The 19,606-nt window shown below is 43.6% G+C and overlaps 1 protein-coding gene across 2 annotated transcripts in view; it reads left to right on the top strand.

The window, feature by feature from the left end:
• BRWD3 (bromodomain and WD repeat domain containing 3) overlaps positions 1-19,606 on the top strand; it is a 126,219-nt gene that overhangs the window by 45,234 nt on the left and 61,379 nt on the right. For both annotated transcript variants that reach the window (XM_075940777.2, XM_075940778.2), the window contains 6 exons: positions 540-640; positions 3,273-3,313; positions 12,032-12,136; positions 14,400-14,553; positions 15,069-15,203; positions 17,957-18,085. In XM_075940777.2, the coding sequence (XP_075796892.2) occupies positions 540-640; positions 3,273-3,313; positions 12,032-12,136; positions 14,400-14,553; positions 15,069-15,203; positions 17,957-18,085 (665 nt within the window). The remainder of the gene's footprint in view (positions 1-539; positions 641-3,272; positions 3,314-12,031; positions 12,137-14,399; positions 14,554-15,068; positions 15,204-17,956; positions 18,086-19,606) is intronic.

The following is a 19,606-nucleotide window of genomic DNA, read 5'->3' as shown; positions in this document are numbered from 1 at the left end:
GAAGCGCTTTCAGTGTCACAAATTAGGCATCCTGCAGTGAATAATGTGTAATACAGTTACACAATTATTACAGGAAAAGAGCGTACCCTCTTAGGCCCTAATTCACTAAAGCATATGAAGTCACTTAGGTCATAAGCAAGTTCTTACGTAAGCGCTTTGCTGAATGTGGCCCTAAAGATTTGCAAACCATTCTTTGCCTTTTATTTCTGTGGATTGCTCTGGCTGATAGAACTGTGGTAGATCTGCAGTAACTAAATTCTGTTTTTTGAAATGTTAGCCTTGTTTGTTCAGTAACAGTTTCAGTAATTTCAACCCTTCTTTAGCAGTAAGGAGAGACGTTGAAGTGTAAAGGGTCTCAGAAGGTCCAGAACAGGAAAACATTTAAATCAAGATTAAATGTTTATGAACAAGTTTTGATCCCACTGAAAATCTTCAATTTAAAACTGTGTTTTATGCTGCTTTAGCAGTAACACCATATTCACAAAGTTTGTAGTTCCTTTAGTGACTGTTCTTCTCACAGAAAATACTGTCTTTCTCAGGTGGCATGTTCATTGCAACAGGTAGCACTGACCATGTGATAAGAATATATTATTTGGGCTCGGAATCGCCAGAGAAAATTGCTGAGTTAGAATCCCATACGGTAAGAGCTGAAAGAGAAATTAAATCTCTTTCCATTTTTAACTCACCCTGGGTATTTAGGTTTAGCCTTTTATATCCTGTTGGATTAATTTTCTGTCTATCTTTGATGATGGGGAGCAATATGAGTGCATTAGTATCTGAGCACCTTACAATCTTTAATCTTTACAAGAAACTTGCAAGATAGAGTGCTATTAGACAAATACCTTCTAGGGATGATCATACTTAAGCAGCATGGAGGTGAGGGGGACAGGCGGAGCCTATATGCACGGGGAGCTGACTTTCAAGCAAGCTCCCTGCATGTGCTGGCTCCATGAGCCTGCCTGCCCCTCCGCTTGCTGTCTTCTACTGTGTTCAGCAGGGGGTCAAGGGCAGGCAAGAGCTGGTCCCCCGCAGGCTTAAAAGCTGGTCCCTCCTCCCCAGCACCAGCTCCCCAGTGATGCTCCCCCTCCCTCCACGGTGCTGTCTCTGTCAGAGGCAGCAACATGGGCGGGGCAATGGGATGGGGCGCTGCCACAAAGCAGCCTCTATCCACAGCGGTTGGGTTCACTGTGGACAGAGGCTGTTCCTTGGCAGCAACTCCTGTCCATGGGGGGTCTGAGCTCCCCTCAGACAGAAGCTGCTGCTGAGGAGCAGCCTCTGTTGGGAGCTTTGGCCTCCCGTGGACAGGGGCTGATGCCACCCCATGCTGCTGCCTCTGTAGCAGAGGCAGCAACACGGGGTGGCAAGCAGCCAGTCTGCGTGGGGAGCTGGTTTTTAAACTGGCTCCCCTTGTGGACCGGTTTCCACCTGCTACCCTGCGCTGCTGCCTCTGCTTGAGAGGCATTAGCATGGGATGGCAGAGGGTTCCCCAGGGGTGTGGCTGAAAGTGCAATGTCTACCAGCCTCATTCCTGGGGACTATTGAATAGTCATGTAAGCGCTAAGATTTCATGCAGTTACACGACTATCCAATTACACAATATCTAACGTCCCTAGTAAGTACCAGTTGTTTTTTTAACAAAATTTTGAGTTTCACTGGCTTTTGTTATAACTACTGAATTTCTTAAATTAATTTTGATGGAGACTGATAGAAAAAATAGTAATTGTTAAACCCAGCATTAAAGCATTTCTTAAAACCTGTTTGTTGTTGAGCATTAGCAACGTGCTTAGTGATGGCGCAGGTTAATATCTCACGTTCTTTTTATGCTTCAGGAGGTAGCTGAGTTAGTCTGTACAACAGGATAAACTTAGAAAACAACAAATAATCTGGTAGCACTTTATAGACTAACAAAACATGTAGATGGTATCATGGGCTGTGCCCACGAAATCTCATGATACCATCTACATGTTGTGTTAGTCTATAAAGTGCTACCAGACTATTTGTTTTTTAAGTTTGTTCTTTTTATGATTATTGTTAGCTGCTTGATATCAACATTGATAGAACTATTAAATCATGTGGAATTTGGAATATTCACCTATGAAGGCTGAGTGCCTTTGTCACCCCCTTTAACAGTATTGTATGGATTAAGGTCAGAACTTTCAAAGCATTGTAAGGAAACTGCCCAGCCTTACAGAATTTCATTGCATATGGGCTGCCTAATTTTCTTAGGCTCCTTTTTTTGAGTCCAAGCTCAATAATACAAGTATTTGTAAACTAATGGTTACATTTTAAAACGTGACACTAAAATGACATTGTAGAATACCCATGATTTTCTTTTCCATATTTGCTAGTTTGCAAGTTATGTTTTTTCTATCTGTAATTTCTTTAGTGTTCCCAACCTTGCTCCTCCTAATAGCACAAACTGCTGTCAGCATATTCTTGAAAGGATGAAACATCAGGGTCTTATTCCGGAGAACTCTTCATTATTATTTTTTTTAATTACAGTCATCCAGTTAAGGAACAGAATCAAAACCATATGTCCAATCAATAACAGCTAATGAGAGAGGCACATAGCCAATACATTGTGAGCAATCCATAAGCTGTCACTTGTTTGCATGTAGTATTAATTAAAAATATGAATATTGAACAAATTTGTAATAATGTATCTGTAACTGAACAATTAAAAAATGGAAATACAGTTGAAAATTGAGCTCAGATCCTGAAAATTGGTCCAAAAACAAAGCATCGATTTTAGTTTTGAGCTAAAATATACCTTCCCCAACCCCTTTGGGAGTTAGTACTCATTAGGCCTGAGAAGCTGAGAGAGACTTTTTGTTCCTAGCAATTCTACAATTATAGTGAGTTCATAAAACATACAGGCTTCCAACCTTTATTCTACCTCATGCTCGTGGCAGTGTAACTATATCAACACATCTGGGAGAGACAAATATAGATCTGTTCAAGAACACCCTCCCACTCCCACCCTCCAAAAAAAAACCTACCTGGGAGTCTGAGAGATTGTGACATTGACGTCCTAAGTCAGTTTCTGTCCCAGGATGCTCTGTAGGCAGTGCAGTAATTTATTGCTACTTACTAATGGTATAGATCACAATGTCTAGTAATATTTGTTTCTGGAAATTTAACTCCAAATATTTTTACTTCTGTATTCTGAAATTTTATAGGAAGTGTGTGGAAAGATCTAATTTGACTGGTTTTTCTTTAATATAAAAATAATTCTAGACTTACAAAATGCCTTCTGCTCTGTTTGTTTTTAGGACAAAGTGGTTGCCATTCAGTTCTGTAACAATGGTGACAGGTAAGCATGTTTTTCGGACTTTTTCAAGTATGACATGTTGTATTTAATTTTCCAAGTAACTTTTTGAGAGAGGTTAATTTGTTTGATAAAAGTACTAATACTTTACACCTGGTCCTCTCATTTTAACTGACTTGTCCGAGGTTATACAGTGAGCCAGTGGCAGTGCTAAGTCTGGATTCCATATCTACTAGTATAACCACTACTCCTAGGGAATTTTGTGCCAAAAATTAAAAATTGAGCACGCGGTATTTTATAATTCTGTATATTTTGTCAAAATAACACAATATAATCATTCTAGTTTTGGTTATTTTGGTAATTTATTTCAAAATACCTGTCAGCGAGTATGTCTGCAACAATACAGATGGCAACAAAGATTCCACCACAAGTAGAGATTTAAAGAAACTCCTACAACTTCCCAGTTTCTGTTATTCTTTTGTTGAGTGCCTCTGTCTGGGTGTGCCATATGAGCCAGCTGGGCACATCTAGAGGGAGAACTCGGTCTTTAGACAGTTCTCATTTTTTTGCCATGGGGGTTACTATATTTCAAGTTCCCAAATACAGCAAGCTGCCAACAAGAAGAGAGGTGTGGGGGATATAGTTGGGAGGTGCTGGAGGAGGTGTTTAGGGGCTGTGGAAGGGGTCTGTGTACTGGGAGAGGGAGGGCTGCATGGGTCTCTCAGCCCAGACACCCACACTGCCTCCCTTCTGGAGCGCAGGTGCTGACTGCACTCCATGCAGATTAGGATCAAGCCCCGCAACCAGAGCATGCAGACCAGGGTGACCAGATGTTTTGATTGTATAGAGATAATCCTGATATTTGGGGCTTTTTCTTATATAGACACCTATTACCTGCCACCCACTATCCTGATTTTTTCATACTTGCTATCTGGTCACCTTAGCGCAGAGGCTACAGGACCAGATGCTCCACTAACTATGAGCTGGGGAGTTGGGCTCTGTTGGGTCTAATGACCTCTAGCGGTGACAAACTGTTTTGCAGCACCAATTCCACAGGGAAAAATGAAATTTGGCACAGAATTCGCCCAGGATTATGCTACTAAAAATGCTAAGTTTTTTTTTTTTAAATTGCTTAGAAAAAAAATCCGGCATCAAATTCTGTAACCTTACTCCTGGGTGGACTTGTATTCCAAAAGGAGCATTATTGATGTGATGAGGTATGGTCACAGAAGACCCCTTGGAGGTGTTTCCTGGAGTGCTGACAAATCCACTGGAACTCACCTCCTTGTTCTCTGGGGCTTTTCACCACCCTGTCCTGCTGGGCTAGCTTACCTGGTCTCCCCCAGCCACGGCACAGAGCTGAGCTCACTATCCCCTGGAGGAGCAATACAGACACTGAAATTCTTCAGGTTCGAGGAAAATGCAGTTTTTGGTCCAGCTTCCAGGGAAACAACTCCCCAGATGGAATCAGAACCCCAAATGATTTATTTAGATAACCCCCATTTAACAACGAAAGGAGGACGTACACACTGATTATTGATTACACTGGGCTTGATAGTAAATAAGTGATTTTATTAAGTACAAGCAGTAGGATGTAAGTGGTTGCAAGTGAAAACCAACAGAGTAAAGTGAATTACAAATTTAAAATAACAAAAAACGCATAGCTAATTCTAACACTTATCATAAACTTATTACAAATTCACCCTAAAACTGTTCTTATTCCGGCTAAGCCTCCAAACCAAGGAAGTCCTCTTTTCCGTGAGGTCTTCAGTTATCCTCTTGGGTGTGCCATGCCAGCCAAAGACAAAGAAGCTTCTCATTGTTTTATAGATTCCATTTTGGGCAGGAATTCTGTTTCAACATTCCACCCTTGCATGGAAAATTACCTGATTAAAACCTACCAGTTGGGAGAGGGTCATGGGACTTCCTAGGACTAACCACTGCTAAGAATTAAAGGACAGAGGAGGCTGTTTACAGTTGATCATCTAGACATTAAGGATAACACCCTTTATGGCTTTCATTTATACATTTAAAACCAAAAAGCATTCCATACTTCATATATCTAACTTTACATGCAAAAATGACACACACACCAAAATAAGAACTACAGATCCAGCAGTTTATGACATTAAGATTGATAGGTTACATGATATTTTGTCCAAAGCATCTTTGAGTTATGCATATTTGTGTCCATAAGCCTATTTCATAAAGCATGGGGGAGAGGCCTGTCAGAATTGAGAACAGTGGGATTATGTAAGATAATAGGAAAAGCTGTTGTGTCTCAGAACAACAGTCCATCTAGCCTAGTAACCATTCTTCTGACAGTCACCGATGCCAGATGCTTTAGAAGGAATTAAGAGAACAGAGCATTATCAAATAATCCATCCCTCCTTGTCCAGTTCCAGCTTCTGGCAGTCAAAAGTTGAGGGACATCCAGACCAAGGGATTGTCCCTGACTATCTTAGCTACTAGCCACTTAGAGACCTATCCAACATGAACTCACCTGATTTTTTTTTTTTAAACCCAGTTGTACTTTTGGCCCTTACCATATCCCTTTGCAACTAGTTCCACAGGTTGGCTGCAATGGTTGAAGAAATACTCCTTACATTTGCTTTTAAATCTGCTGTCTTTCCAGTTCATTGAGTGACACCTGGGTCTTGTGTTATGTAAAGGAATAAATAACACTTCCCTGTTTGTTTTCTCCATAGCCGTCATGATTTTATAGAACTCTATCACAACCCTCCCTAGTCATCTTCTTTCCAAGGGCATGTCTACACTGCACGGCTATTTCTAAATAAGGTATTCCGAAATAGCTTATTTTGAAATAGCACACCTACATTGCAGGGAGCCTTAAAATTAGTCCAAGGCAGGCTTCCCTAATGTAGAAATGCTCTCTAGATTTAGAACCCCAGGAGGCACCGGGGAGGAATAACTTAGAATTGCTCTGGTGAGGAGCTATTTCGAAATAGCAACAGTGGAGTGTCTACACACACCTGATTTTGAAATAGCTATTTTGGAATAAGCATTATTTCTCGTGGAATGAGGTTTACAAAAGTCAGAATAAGCCATCCGTCATTTCGAATTTATTTTGATATAATGGAATTCCTGTGTAGACGCTCACATTATTTGGAAATTACACTAATTATCTCGAAATAATGGTGCAATGTAGACATACCCCAAGATGAAAATCATACTTCTGGAGAGTGGTGCTAGTCCGCATGCCTAAGGGTACTGGAATCTGATTGTTAAGTGAAAGATTAACAAAATCTATAGGATTGTTATGGATGCATAGATGTCCCAGCAAGTAAACTTGATGTTATGCTTTGGAGGGTGACCTTGCAAAGTGCTTAGTACCCTCTATCTCCATTGATTGTAATAGGAATTGAGGTTTCTAAAAGGTATTCTGTGTCTTGTAGGGTTAAGTTCATACTGAGTAGCATGTCTTTATTTTTTAATTCTGGCAGGACCAACTATGCCAGTAAACCTAGGTTTCTGTATGTTTCCTAAATAATTAACATTTCAGCTGGAAATTGCAGGTTAAAAGATGGCATCTAAATTGTCAGTTCTGCGGCCTTAGTCACATTAGAGCAAGTTTTTAAAATATGCAGGTTGGTGGGGGGAGGGTGAGAGGGAGCGTTTGCTTTGCTACAGCCTAATACCTTTAGAGTAACTATTTTTCTTACAGAAAGCAGGTGCAGTGCTTCCTGGAACTTCAGAGAGCTGAGGAAGAGTGGTTACTGTACCGCTCTTGCAAAGCTCAGCCAGCCCTTATGGCAAGCAGAGGGGAGACCCTGGCATAGCCCTGCTTGAAACAGCTACAATTGGGATTAGTGGTTTTTGAACTCAGAGGAGCTGTATTTTTCCCATGTCTTACATTGAGACGCAAAAGAGGGAGGCTACTTCTGTTGTCTTCCCCCCACCCATTTCACAATTTTCCCTTTGCATTTAGGCGCAACACAAAATTCTTAGATTTCAAAAGCAGTGTGCGCTTAGATCAACATCCTAGTGACGCAATCTACAGAGCAGCTGGCCGAAAGGACCCAAGAACCCTATTTGATATGGAATGAAAAGACAATTTTATTTCCTCTTTTTCTCTTTGTTGATTGTTTTTTAGAGGTGGGGGAGGAAGGCAATCAATTCAATTTATACTCTAATTTTTTTCTAAATTTAGCATGTCATATTAAACAAAAGCAAAGAAATTAAAAACTACAGCTCCATCAGAATATGATTTTAGTTCTATAGCAGAGATAGTGGGATTAAGAATGTTATTTGGTTTTTATATCTGATTTAATAGAAAAATATCCTCTATTGCACAAGCTTCTGAATGCATTTCTGTCATTTTTTTTGTTTATAAAAGCCAACAGTTGGTGTATATTAAAGCCCTTTCCAAATAGCATAAAACTGCTGATATGCTGCAAGACAAGACATACTAACTATGTGTATGTCTACACTACAATGTTAGTTCGAACTAACGGACGTTAGTTCGAACTAACATTCATAGCCGCTACACTAGCGCTCCGCTAGTTCGAATTTGAATCGAACTAGCGGAGCGCTTAGTTCGAACTAGGAAAACCTCATTTTACGAGGATTAAGCCTAGTTCGAACTTACTAGTTCGAATTAAGGGGTGTGTAGCCCCTTAATTCGAACTAGTGGGAGGCTAGCCCTCCCCAGGTTTCCCTGGTGGCCACTCTGGCCAACACCAGGGAAACTCTATGCCCCCCTCCCGGCCCCGGACCCCTTAAAGGGGCACGGGCTGGCTACGGTGCCCGTGCCAGGTGCAAGCCTGCCAGCACCCAGCCAGCAGACCCTGCACCTGGCATGGCACAGAGCCACCTACCCGATGTCCCCCAGCCCACCCCCTCTTCCCGGGACCAGGCTGGCGGCTCCCGGGAGCTTGCCCTGGACCGCAAGAGGCGGGCACCTTCCTGGGCTAGTGCAGACATCGTGGACCTCACTAGGCACAGGAAAGTGGCCATCTAGGGCAGGAGAGCTGCCAGCCTGGCCACCCAGGAGCAGGTGTGCATGAAAATCAAGGGGGTCCACTGAGACCCCCGACCCTGAGCCCTGAGCTTACAATGGCCGTCCTGGGTCAGACCAAAGGTCCATCTATCCCAGTAGCCTGTCTGCCAACAGCGGCCAACCCTAGGGACCCTGGAGGGGATGGACCGAAGACAGTGACCAAGCCATTTGTCTCGTGCCATCCCTCTCCAGCCTTCCACAAACTTTGGGCAGGGACACCACTCCTACCCCCTGGCTAAGACTACTCCATGGACCCAACCTCCATGACTTGATCTCACTTCCCTTTCAACTCTGTTCTAGTTGTAGCCTTCACAGCCTCCTGCAGCAAGGAGTTCCACAGGTTAACTATTTGCTTTGGGAAGAAGAACAACTTTCTCTTACTAGTTTGAAGCCTGCTACCCATTCCTTTCCTTTGGTGTCCTCTAGTCCTTCTTTATGGGAACTCAGGAAGAACTTTTCTGTATGCACCCTCTCCACCCAACTCCTGCTTTTAGAGACCCCTATCCTGTCCCCCCTCCGTCTCCTCTTTTCTAAGCTGAGAAGTCCCAGTCTCTTTAGCCTCTCTTCATATGGGACCTGTTCCCAACCCCTGATCATTTTAGTTGCCCTCCCCTCTCCCAGCCTCTCTCTTTCCCTCTCCCACCCCCTTTTCCCAGTCTCCCCCAGTTTTGTTCAATAAAGTCAGATTCCATTTTTGAACACAATTGTCCTTTATTTTGTACATCAATAAGAAGGGGGGCTAGGGAAGGGTAAGTGGAAGGAGGTGAGGGAGGAATGGGGTACGAGCCCCCGATGGGGAGGACTGGGCTGGCTCTGCGGGCTTCTGGGGGTGGAAGCTCTCCTGCAGCCCCCCAATTGCCCCCTCTGCAAGTGCAGCCGGGCTGATGGCCGAGTGGTGTGATGTGCCCAGTGTGGGTACTCCGGGCAATCCAATCCAGGACTGCTTTGCAAGCGGGGCACCCCTTAGAACTGTCTGTCCGGGGTGGGGGTCGGGACCCTTTAAGTGCAGCCCTCGGCTAGCCTGAGACAGCATCTCCACACTCTAAGTCCTCCTGTGATGCCCTGCCAGCACTGCTTCCGGCCATCCTTAAGCCCTGTTCAGGGTCCACTCAATGTGGACTTGCTAGTTCGAATTAGCAAAACGCTAATTCGAACTACTTTTTAGTTCTAGACGCGTTAGTTCGAATGAGCTTAGTTCGAATTAACTAAGTTAGTTCGAATTAATGTTGTAGTGTAGACGTACCCTATCTGACCTAATTCCTTGATGCCTGATTTCTTCTGTCAGGCCTGTCCCGGGCAATAGCTTGAGTAAGCAAATAGTCATTTCCTATGCCCTGAAGTGAAGCAAAGCAGAGTTCTGAAAAACCTGTAAGAAGAACACATTTTTGTTTCAAACATGCCTTCTCCAATTCTCACATATTCAAATGTATGTGCTATATGCTGTTAAATGAAGCGCCTTCACTGACCTCAACTATAGGGAGGTTCTGTATGGAAAAATGTACTGTATAGGAGTAGGCCAAAAGCCTTCTCTCCCATGATTTTAGCTCTGGAATTTGTGTTGGTTTCTATGTAAAGGGAAAAACGAGGCTAGTTTTTAAAAGAAGTGGGAGATAATTTATTGTTCTGTACAAATGTCAGATTACATTTGTTTATAAAATACAGTTAATTTAAAACAAAAGCATATTTCCTTCCTCTCATTTCAATATATTGAGACTTATCTACAAGCAGCTCTCAGTTAATTGTCCTTCTTATTATCAGCAGCAGAGAGCGCCACTGTCCATTTCCCCTCACAAGAATACACATGGACCATGTATCGTTTAGTATTCTCTCTTTTTTTTTTTTTGATGATTTATGTACATGTCTCCTTCCCCTCCCCCCAGTGTCATTGGGTGGAGGAACTATATCAGTAGACTTTTATTTTGTGCAGCATCTTAATATTTCCTAAATTGAAATAACTCTCTCAAGTGTTTGGCATGAATTATTGTGAACAATGGTACTACAGGTTGGACCTCCCAAAACTGGGATTCCTTCATCCGGCAACATCTGTGGTCCATCTTGACCATGGGTGTTCCTGGGCCAGGGAATCCTGGCTGGGAGCCCCAGTGGCAAGAGGACTGGTGGCTCGGAGCCCAGCAGAGCTGAGGCTGGAACCAGTGCCGGTGCTCTGGTAGCACAGCAGGTGCTGTGGCAGCCCCGTAGCAGCGCTAGGGACATGGCAGTCATGGTAGCGGGGCTGAGGCTGGGACATTCCGGGCTACCGGGTATGCGGCAGAATGGCAACCCTGCAGGGGTGTGGCTGGGGCTGGCAAGGGGAGGGAAGGTGTTCTGGGAAGCCGGTAACAGGGGACTTCTCTGGTCTTGCAAATTCCCTCATTCAGGATCGGTCAAGTCCCAAGGGTGCCACACCAGAGAGGTCCAACCTGTAATTTTTAGTAAGACTATTGCCCTCTATACACGATTATGGATCCATATTACAATAAATTAGTTAATGTACATATGAGGCAACTGCTCTCTATGCCTCCAGCCTTCTGTGGGCTCCACTTTTACAGGATCTAAAACCTTTGTCTTGGCTATCATTCCTTTGGTTTTATTCATGTTTGTTTGCTGAGCGCTAACAGTGTGGCTAGGCACTCTGCACAAAAGTAATACACACGCTGTCATTGCCTATAAGATCTTTTGATCTAGAAGATAAATACTGGATTAGAGTTAGAGAATAAAACCAAAAGGCCTATGGTATATTTTTCAAAAGTTCCTAAGGTCAGCGTTATGCTATAAATCTTTGTTGGCATAGTTATGTCAGGGATAGGAAGAGGTGTGAGTTCTGACGAACATAGGTGGGCTAGCAAAAGCTATCACTGAAGTTTATACTGGCAAAATAGTGCCCTTTTTGCCAATATAAGCTGTGTGAATGGTAGGAATGCTTTGCTGTCTAATGTGTTGATATAGCTACACCAGCAAAGTTCTTCTAATGCATATGTGGCCTAAGTGATGTAGGCATACAAGTCCCATTGAGAGTCCTAAGTCACTTAGACATTTGAAAAGCCCCTCTCAGCCTGTTGTATTGACACTTTTAATATAAAATCCACAACCACCTATTTAGATTATAGGAGTAATGAAAACAGAGTAGTCCTGTGGCACCTTGGAGACTAACAAAAATATATAGGATCATGAGCTTTCATGAGTAAAAAGCTTCAGGTGATTTTTGTTTATGAATAAACAATGTTGTTGGGCAACCTTAAATTAAATAAATTGGGGCATTTTCCTGGTATAAGACAAGCTAAATATTGTTAACTGATGACCATGACAGTTTTATTTAGGTGAGTGTCATTTTATTAAATATTCAATTTTTAAACCTAAAATTGTTTTTTAACCTAAAATGAAGCTGTGTACATTCATCTGTACAAACAGGACTATTCATTTGCAAATTTGGGCACAATTTTCTAAAAATATGAATGTAGTATAATTTAAATAGAACCTGGCCATATATTTTCTTCTCTGCTGTCATTATAAACTGATTCAAGGGACTTGCTGTAATTAAAAAGAGTGCAGCTTATATGGAGTACAACATTGAATTCATTCCAAGGTCATCTGCTAGCTCTAACTGTAATTAATCTTGTGTATAATATCTTGTTTTCTCATTACAATCTGGAACAGAGATGTACAAATAAAATGGAAGGAAAGATTACATAATCTCCGGTTTTGATGCTGAGAAATTACATTACTTTTTCCATGTTTGCCTACAGTTTAAGATTTGTCAGTGGGAGTAGAGATGGAACAGCAAGAATATGGCAGTACCAGCAGCAAGAATGGAAGAGTTTAGTCCTGGATATGGCTACTAAAATGACAGGGTAAACGAAAAAAATGCTAATTTATATTATTCCATCATCTGTGTATAAGAACAAAACCTTTCCAGCAATAAATTTAAAAAAATATATATTTTTCTTATATTTTGAATTAATCTTAATGCATGTAGTTTGGTGTGTATTGAAAATGTTGTATCCTTGTCCATTTAATGACACAGTTCTTTTCAAGATTTTAATTAACCTTGAAATTAATCTACATTATTAACATACTTCTTCAACAGTTTCATCGCTCCCATGTTTGGAACATTATTCAGCATTGTAGTTTTTTTATGTAGTCTCTCTCTCTCAGAAAGAAGCTGTAATGGAACTTTATGTATGTGCAAAAAAAAGTGTTCTCCCTCTCTCCCTCTCCCTCCCTCCCGCCCTCCCTCTCTCCCGCCTGCCCGCCCGCCCGCCAGCGATGATTTTCTTTAAGGTGGCCGTCTGATCGTAATTTAGATTAATTTAACCAGTAGGTACTTGTGATGGAATTTACTATAGCACACAACAACAGAAGGAAAGAATAATGCCTATGGGTTGGGAAATGATTAATTTTGAAGGAAAGAGTTGAACAGTTAGGCCACTTTTCCACTTGCAGAAAGATTGATGTTGCAGTGCTCGATCTTCCAACGTTCGATTTAGTGGGTCTAATAAAGACCCACTAAATTGATACTGAGAGCAGCCCTGTCAGCACTGGTACTCCTACTTCTTGTGAGGAGTAGGGGAAGTCAACGGGAGTGTTTCGCCCATCAACCTCCTGCTGTGAAGATGGCGCTGAAGGTTGGCTTAAGGTATGTCAATTCCGGCTACATTTTTTACATAGCCGGAATTGCATTCCTGAAGCTGACCATTCCCCATAGTGTAGACCTGGCCTTATAGTTGAGAAGTTAGAACAGGGATAGAAACTACTTCAGCTTTTTAAAGAGAATTAAGATCCTTCAGGAAAAACAAGCCCTTTCCTAGTTTTGTAAATATGGTTATAAATTCTAAGTGTTTATAAATTGTATTGATGTGCATGCATCTCATAGCACAGTTTCAAAACAATTTTTTTTAAATACTACAGAGAGTAAAAAATCTTCCTAGCTCAATTGTAAGCTCTTTTGGGTAAGAAATGTCATTCACTATATGTTTATACTGCATCTAACACAATGGAGCTTTAGCTCATTGCAGTCTTTACCTGCTGCTGCAATGTAAATATTAAATAATAATAATAGCTGGTGTACTCATATAGAGAAGTAAAGGATCACAATTATTGTTAAATACAGTTAATATTTCCTGTATCCTGTTTCCACCTCAACAAAATACATTCTGGAGTTGTATGCACCATTTATTTATTTTCAGATTGAAACTTCACTATTTTGTTATACCCAATAGCACAGAGCAGTGGTTCTCAAACAGTGGGTTGGTACCAAGGTTCCTCCTAAGCTGTGCAGCCATGTAGCTGCCTAATAAGTCTCTGGAGGGGCTCCAGGCTGCTGCACATGGAGCTGCCACAGCCAGGGGAGAAGAGAAGTGGGCCTCTCCCCTGGCCACGTCAGTTCCTTGCTGCCCTGCTGGAGCCAGAGGAGTTGTCTTTCCCGCAGTGTTGGCTGCTCCGTGCCACAGCCGGGGGAAAGAGACGTTCCTCTGGCTCAGCAGGGAGCCATCTATTTCACACCCTCCCCCGCCACTCACCTCCCCCTCACACCAAATGGAAGTTGCCCCAGGTAAGCGCTTCTTCTTGCACCTTAACTCCTGCCACAAATCGTCTGTGTGCTGAGTGAATTTTACTTGCATTGGCATGAACATGATGTGTTGCACAATCTCTCCATACTGGTGCAAAAAAATTCGTTCTGAACATGGACATAAAAATTAGAGGGAACACTGGTTGGAACCCCAAAGTGGGTTGCAACCCCATTTTAATTGAGTCTCCAGAGCTGATGTTAGACTTGCTGAGGTCCAGAGCTAAAGCCCAAATCCCTTCCCTTGGGGCCAAAGTCAAAGTCATAGTGCTTCAGCCCTGGGTGGTGGGAGTCTGGTTATTGGCTTTGCCCTCCCCCACTTCACTACACAGGGCAATGGGGCTTGGGCTTTGTCCTTCCCCCACTCAGGGCAGCAGAGCTTGGAAGGGCTCAGGCTTCAGTCCCCTGTCCTGGAGTCACATAGTAATTGCTGTTGTCAGAAAGGGGTCACCATCCAATGAAATTTGAGAACCCCAATTGCTACTGAGAAGTTCTGCTGTATAGTTATTGAGGTATGATTTGTTCTTCTCAATTATGAATTTCCACAGTAACAACTTGTTATCTGGGGAGGACAAAGTAACTAAAATGAAGGTTACTATGGTGGCTTGGGATCGATATGATGCCACAGTCATCACTGCAGTCAACAACTTCCTTTTGAAAGTATGGAATTCGACCACAGGACAGCTTCTTCATAGTTTATCTGTGAGTAACATTCTAGTGTTTATTTCAAAATTTCTTACTTCTGTGACCAGAACAGGAGTAAGGTCTTGATTCAGTCATCCTTACACATACTAAGTAATAGCTTACTCTTGAAAGTAAGTCAGCTGTATCCTTCTCTTGAGTCCTGGTGTAAGGAATGTGTATTATGAGGAAAGAAGAAATGACCAAGTACTGCTGCTCTCCAGCGAATGCTGGCTGACATAGGAGCCCTTTAGGGCCCTAGCCAGCTAGTAGTATTAAAGCCGCTACAAGCTCAAGGAGCTGCAAATGTCCTCTTTTGTTGGACCCCCACCTCACTTGTGCCCAGCTGTGAGTCTGAGCTATTAGGCAGTGGAAGATAGTAAATGGAGGTAAACATCCTCCTAACATTGACTGAAGAGTGACACAGTTCTAATCTGATATACTTACATATCACTGACCTAAAATAAATACTTAGTTGAGCATTAAGCTTTTACATGGAAACACTATTTTCCTTCTCTACTTCCCTTTCATCACAGGGCCATGATGATGAAGTTTTTGTTTTGGAAGCCCATCCATTTGACCAAAGGATCATGCTTTCTGCAGGTCATGACGGGAACATTTTTGTTTGGGACCTTGACAAAGGAACAAAAATTCGCAATTACTTTAACATGGTAAGTACTGTCAGGAAATATTTTCACATTTGTATGAAACTGGGCTTTGGGAAGCAAGGAAGCATTTTAAGCATTTTAATGATTTTAAGAATAATACCAAGACTTTTGGCAATCTATCATGTGTATATCTTTGAAAATTAGTAGACTGTTTCTGACCAACTTTTTCAGAATGGAGTTTAAGAGAGTTGGCATTAAGATTTAGGACAGGGGTTCCCAAACTTTTTGACACGGGAACCAGTAAATCCATTCACGAACCTTTGGAGGACTGGTAATGTTTATTTGCATATTTGCATATTTATTAATCAAATGATGAATATTCAAATACGTTGTTTCTGGTCCTCCCAAAACCCCCAGTGCCAACTTTAGCAAAGCTTTTGATATGGTCACCCACAATATTCTTTCCAGCAAGTTAAGGAATATGGATTGGATAAATGGACTGGAAGACAGATAGAAAGCTGGTTAGACCAGGGTTTCCCAAACTTTTTACTTTAGTTGGAACCCTTTTTTTTCAATACTGCTTTTTGCAGCCCAAAAATATAAACACATAAAAAACAAACTGACAAAATACCGGACATATAACAGGTCTGGTATTTTCTCATTAGGTAAGTTGTATTATTACTAGATGTATCAGTATGTAGTTTCGAACTGCCTGGCTGTTAAATGTGCTCAGGCTGCATGAGTGTGTCTACGAGCCAGACAGTTCGCAACTACTCGAGGGTGTGTGTGTGTGTGTGTGGGGGGGGGGGGGACGGACAATAGAATCCCCGGGCCGGACTAACTCATGCTTTGTGATTTGCGGGGGGGGGGGGGGGGTGTGGGGGGGAGACAGGGGCAGCGTCCCAAGATCTGTATATGGCCGGGTCAGTCCCACTCCCCACAGGCCGATTCATTCCTCCCCCCTGCTCCCCCCGCTGTGCCTCTGGCCAGCCCCACTTCCCCCAACCCCCTCCCAGGCAGCCAGGTCCCCCCTGCTTCTCCTCCCAATCTCCCTTGGCCAGCCCCGCTGCCCGCATCCAGCCCTCCTTCCAGCAGCCACTTCTTCTCCCCCCTCCCCAATCTTCCCCAGCCAGCTCCCTGCCCCCAACCTCGCACCCTCCAGCAGCCCTTCTTCCACCGGCCCCCCAATCTCCCCAGCCTGCCCCGATTCCCCCGTCCAGTGCTGCTTCTGGTGGCCAACTCTCCTCCTCACCCCAGAATCCCCTGGCACCTGCACCTTCCCTTAGCCCTGCACCCTCCTGATGCCTCCACCTTCCCTTACTGCCCCTGCTCCCTTTGCCCTCTTTTTCCCTGATACCCACCCCCTCACCACTCTCTTCCCCATCCCTTCCTGCCCCTCTGTGCCCTCACACATGACTTGCTCAATCCCCACCACTCTCATGACCACCCCTTCTTTCAAGCCTTCTCCCAGCACCTCCTCCTGCAGCCCCCAATGCCCTTCCCCTCTCCTCTCCTCTCCCAGCATCACCCTGTCCCCCCTCCCACTGAAACCTGCCCTCCTACCCTTTCCCTCATTGTCTGCACTTGGCCCCCTGGCATTTGTCTTTCTCTCCTGCACCCTGTCCCTTGGTGCCTTCCCCTCCCCCCGCCCAAGCCCCTTCTCCTTCCACTCCTTTCCCACCGCACAAGCCCACTGCTGCCTCCTCGCCTCCACCCAAGCCCGTTCCCTACCTTCTGCCTTCCACATTGCAGGACTGGAGGCCGCCGGAGCCATCGTGGCCCCGCCATGTGCCTCTGCAAACTTTTAAAATCCTGGGCCGTGATGTCACGTCACGCCCGGGCGTCCTCCCCGCCCACGTGCAACGCCGCACATGGGCAGCAGCAGGCGGTGAGGAGGAGCCGCGCATGGCGGGGACACTCTGGGGGCGGGGTAGGAGGACGTGCGGAGGAGGGATGGCGTGGAGGGCCCCGTGCCAGGTAGAGCCAGGGGAGAGACCCAGCTCCACATATCGGTGGAGCGGGGCCCCCGGCTCTGTAACTCTCTGGAGTTACATAATACATAATGCAGTTACATAATACATAATGATAATTGAAGAGTCTGAAGTAGAACAGATTGAATCTTCATATTGAAGCTAGTGTACAAAATAAGGATGTTATTAACTAGTCAACTATCCGATAAGCAGATGCTTATTGGAGAGTCAGTCGACTAGTCGATTCACCCCTCCCCCCCCCCCCCGCTGCCTCTATCAGATAGAGGCAGCAAAGGGGGAAGGAGGGAAGAGGGAGTACTTCAAAGCAGCAGCGCCACACAGCTGATCCCCAGCTCAGCTGTGTGGTGCTGCTGCTTTGAAACACTGAAGTGGCATTTCAAAGCGGCAGCGCTGCAAGGAGCCCAGGGTCAGCTGGGGAGTCGCCAGTTTATCCCGGGTTCCATTGAAATGCTGTGCAGAGCCCGGGATCAGCTGGGGAGTCCTCTGCTGACCCCGGGCTCCAGGAGGGTGCTTCCACTTTGAAATTCACAAGAGCCTCTGCTGGGGACTCTTGTACATTTCAAAGCTAACATGCCTGCGTGCAGCTTGGAGTCAGTGGGACTTCCTGCTGGCCCCAGACTGCACACGGAGTTCCGCATTCCTCCTTTGAAATGTACAGGAACCCCAGTGGGGCTCTTGTACATTTCAAAGGAAGAATGCGTAAGTGCCTGTTGAGTAGTCATGGAAATTCTATCGACTACTCGACTAGCAAATTAACTGATATTTAACATCCTTAGTAGAAAGTAAATTATTTAAAACTGGATATGCTGTGTTTGTATATTACAGATTGAAGGCCAAGGCCATGGTGCTGTGTTTGATTGCAAATTCTCACCAGATGGACAGCATTTTGCCTGCACAGACTCACATGGACATTTGCTGCTATTTGGTTTTGGATGCAATAAATATTATGAAAAGGTGGGTTGATTGAAACTTAGGCTTCTGTATCTTGGGCTGATTCTGTTTGCGAAGTGTTGTTTATGATAATTCTCTCATCATGAGCTCTAAGTCATACTTGTCTGTGGGTATATAAATAAAAATCTGCATGTGTTTAAATATCCCACAGCAAATCTTCTTAAGGTAGTGGGAATTGAGGATGTTTGCAAATGCGAAAAGAATATGACTTGAAAAAGAAAATAACGTGGGGTAATCTTTGTATATACTTAACCTAATGTAGCAAGGAGAGATGTCACTGATCAAAATGTGCCACTGCTATTCTTTCAAATTTTATACAAGTTCTTCTCTCCAACACAGGCAGTCAGCCCGTGTCATGTTCTGCTAGATCTGATAAAAGCCTTCATTTGATGTAAGAGCTTCCAACTGCAAATGGAACAGAAAATTGACGATATAATTATTGTGCAGTGATTCCTCTGAATCAGTGCCTGTGTGTGAATTTTAGAGCTCTGAAAACAAGAAATGTTAGTCTCAGTGCCAGACTTCCAAAAGGAGCCTTTGCAGAGTGCAGGCAGAGAACGAGGCACATATATGGAGCACACTTGGCAGCTGCCAAGTGTTTGCCCTTGCAGTACATGAATGTAGCTCAGATTCAGTGACATCACAGCATGTCATCTCCCAGCTTCTGTAACAACTGTCTACAAGCCCTCTGACTTCACCAGGACCCTGGCCTGGCTACATTTTGTTCTCTTGACGTGTCCGTTTCACTCAGGTGGATCTGGAGTTTTAAACTTTACCTCAATACATTTTGATATGTGCTTCTTGGGTTTGGGGAGGATCAGAGCTATAATTTGAGCCTCATGCATATGAAAAAAGAATTAGAATCACCAGGAGATTTTGTAAATACCATTTTTAAGGGGTGGGGCTAAGTCTCAAGAACTCATTGCGAACATGATCCTGAATTTGGTCCTCTTATTCTGTCCTTGCACTCATGAGGTACAGTCTGCATATGGATTTCAAGACATTGAGTCAGCTTGTGGATTTTTGTCCACTGAAAATAGTCGTCAAACAGTGGTTCTGAAGCTTAAATATAATAGTATTGCTGCTCTGCTATAATAAAAATGACGTTCTGGGGTATGAGTAGGAGGGACCAGTAGTGGTTTGGGCTTTGGAAGTTTTTAGACTGATAGAAGTATGTTTAGTTTACAAGAAATGTGAAACTTTTCTTCTGAGTTCCTGTTGGCACCTGGGTGGTTCATTCTTGCTCTCTTCCCCACCTGCTTACCTCATCTTCATGTACAAGCTTAATTTTTTTTCTCTATCTGTTCTTCATTATGGCCAGTGAAAGACTGTACCTCAGTTTTATAATCCAGCAAGGTCATTCCTTAAGCTGTCCCAAGGAGAATCATTAGAAAGAGGCAGAAGACATTTACTTCTATTCTCTTGCCACCTTGCTTGGCATGTCGTGCTGCTGAAGCTTGATTGCTCAGTAGTATCATAATTTTAAAGCTTTGAGTACAGAAGCCATTTGTGTTTTCCATCATG

Source organism: Pelodiscus sinensis, chromosome 13 (assembly GCF_052426305.1).
Source record: "Pelodiscus sinensis isolate ZL-2025 chromosome 13, ASM5242630v1, whole genome shotgun sequence".
Lineage (NCBI taxonomy): Eukaryota > Metazoa > Chordata > Testudines > Trionychidae > Pelodiscus > Pelodiscus sinensis.
This window is presented reverse-complemented; position numbering and strand designations above follow the sequence as displayed.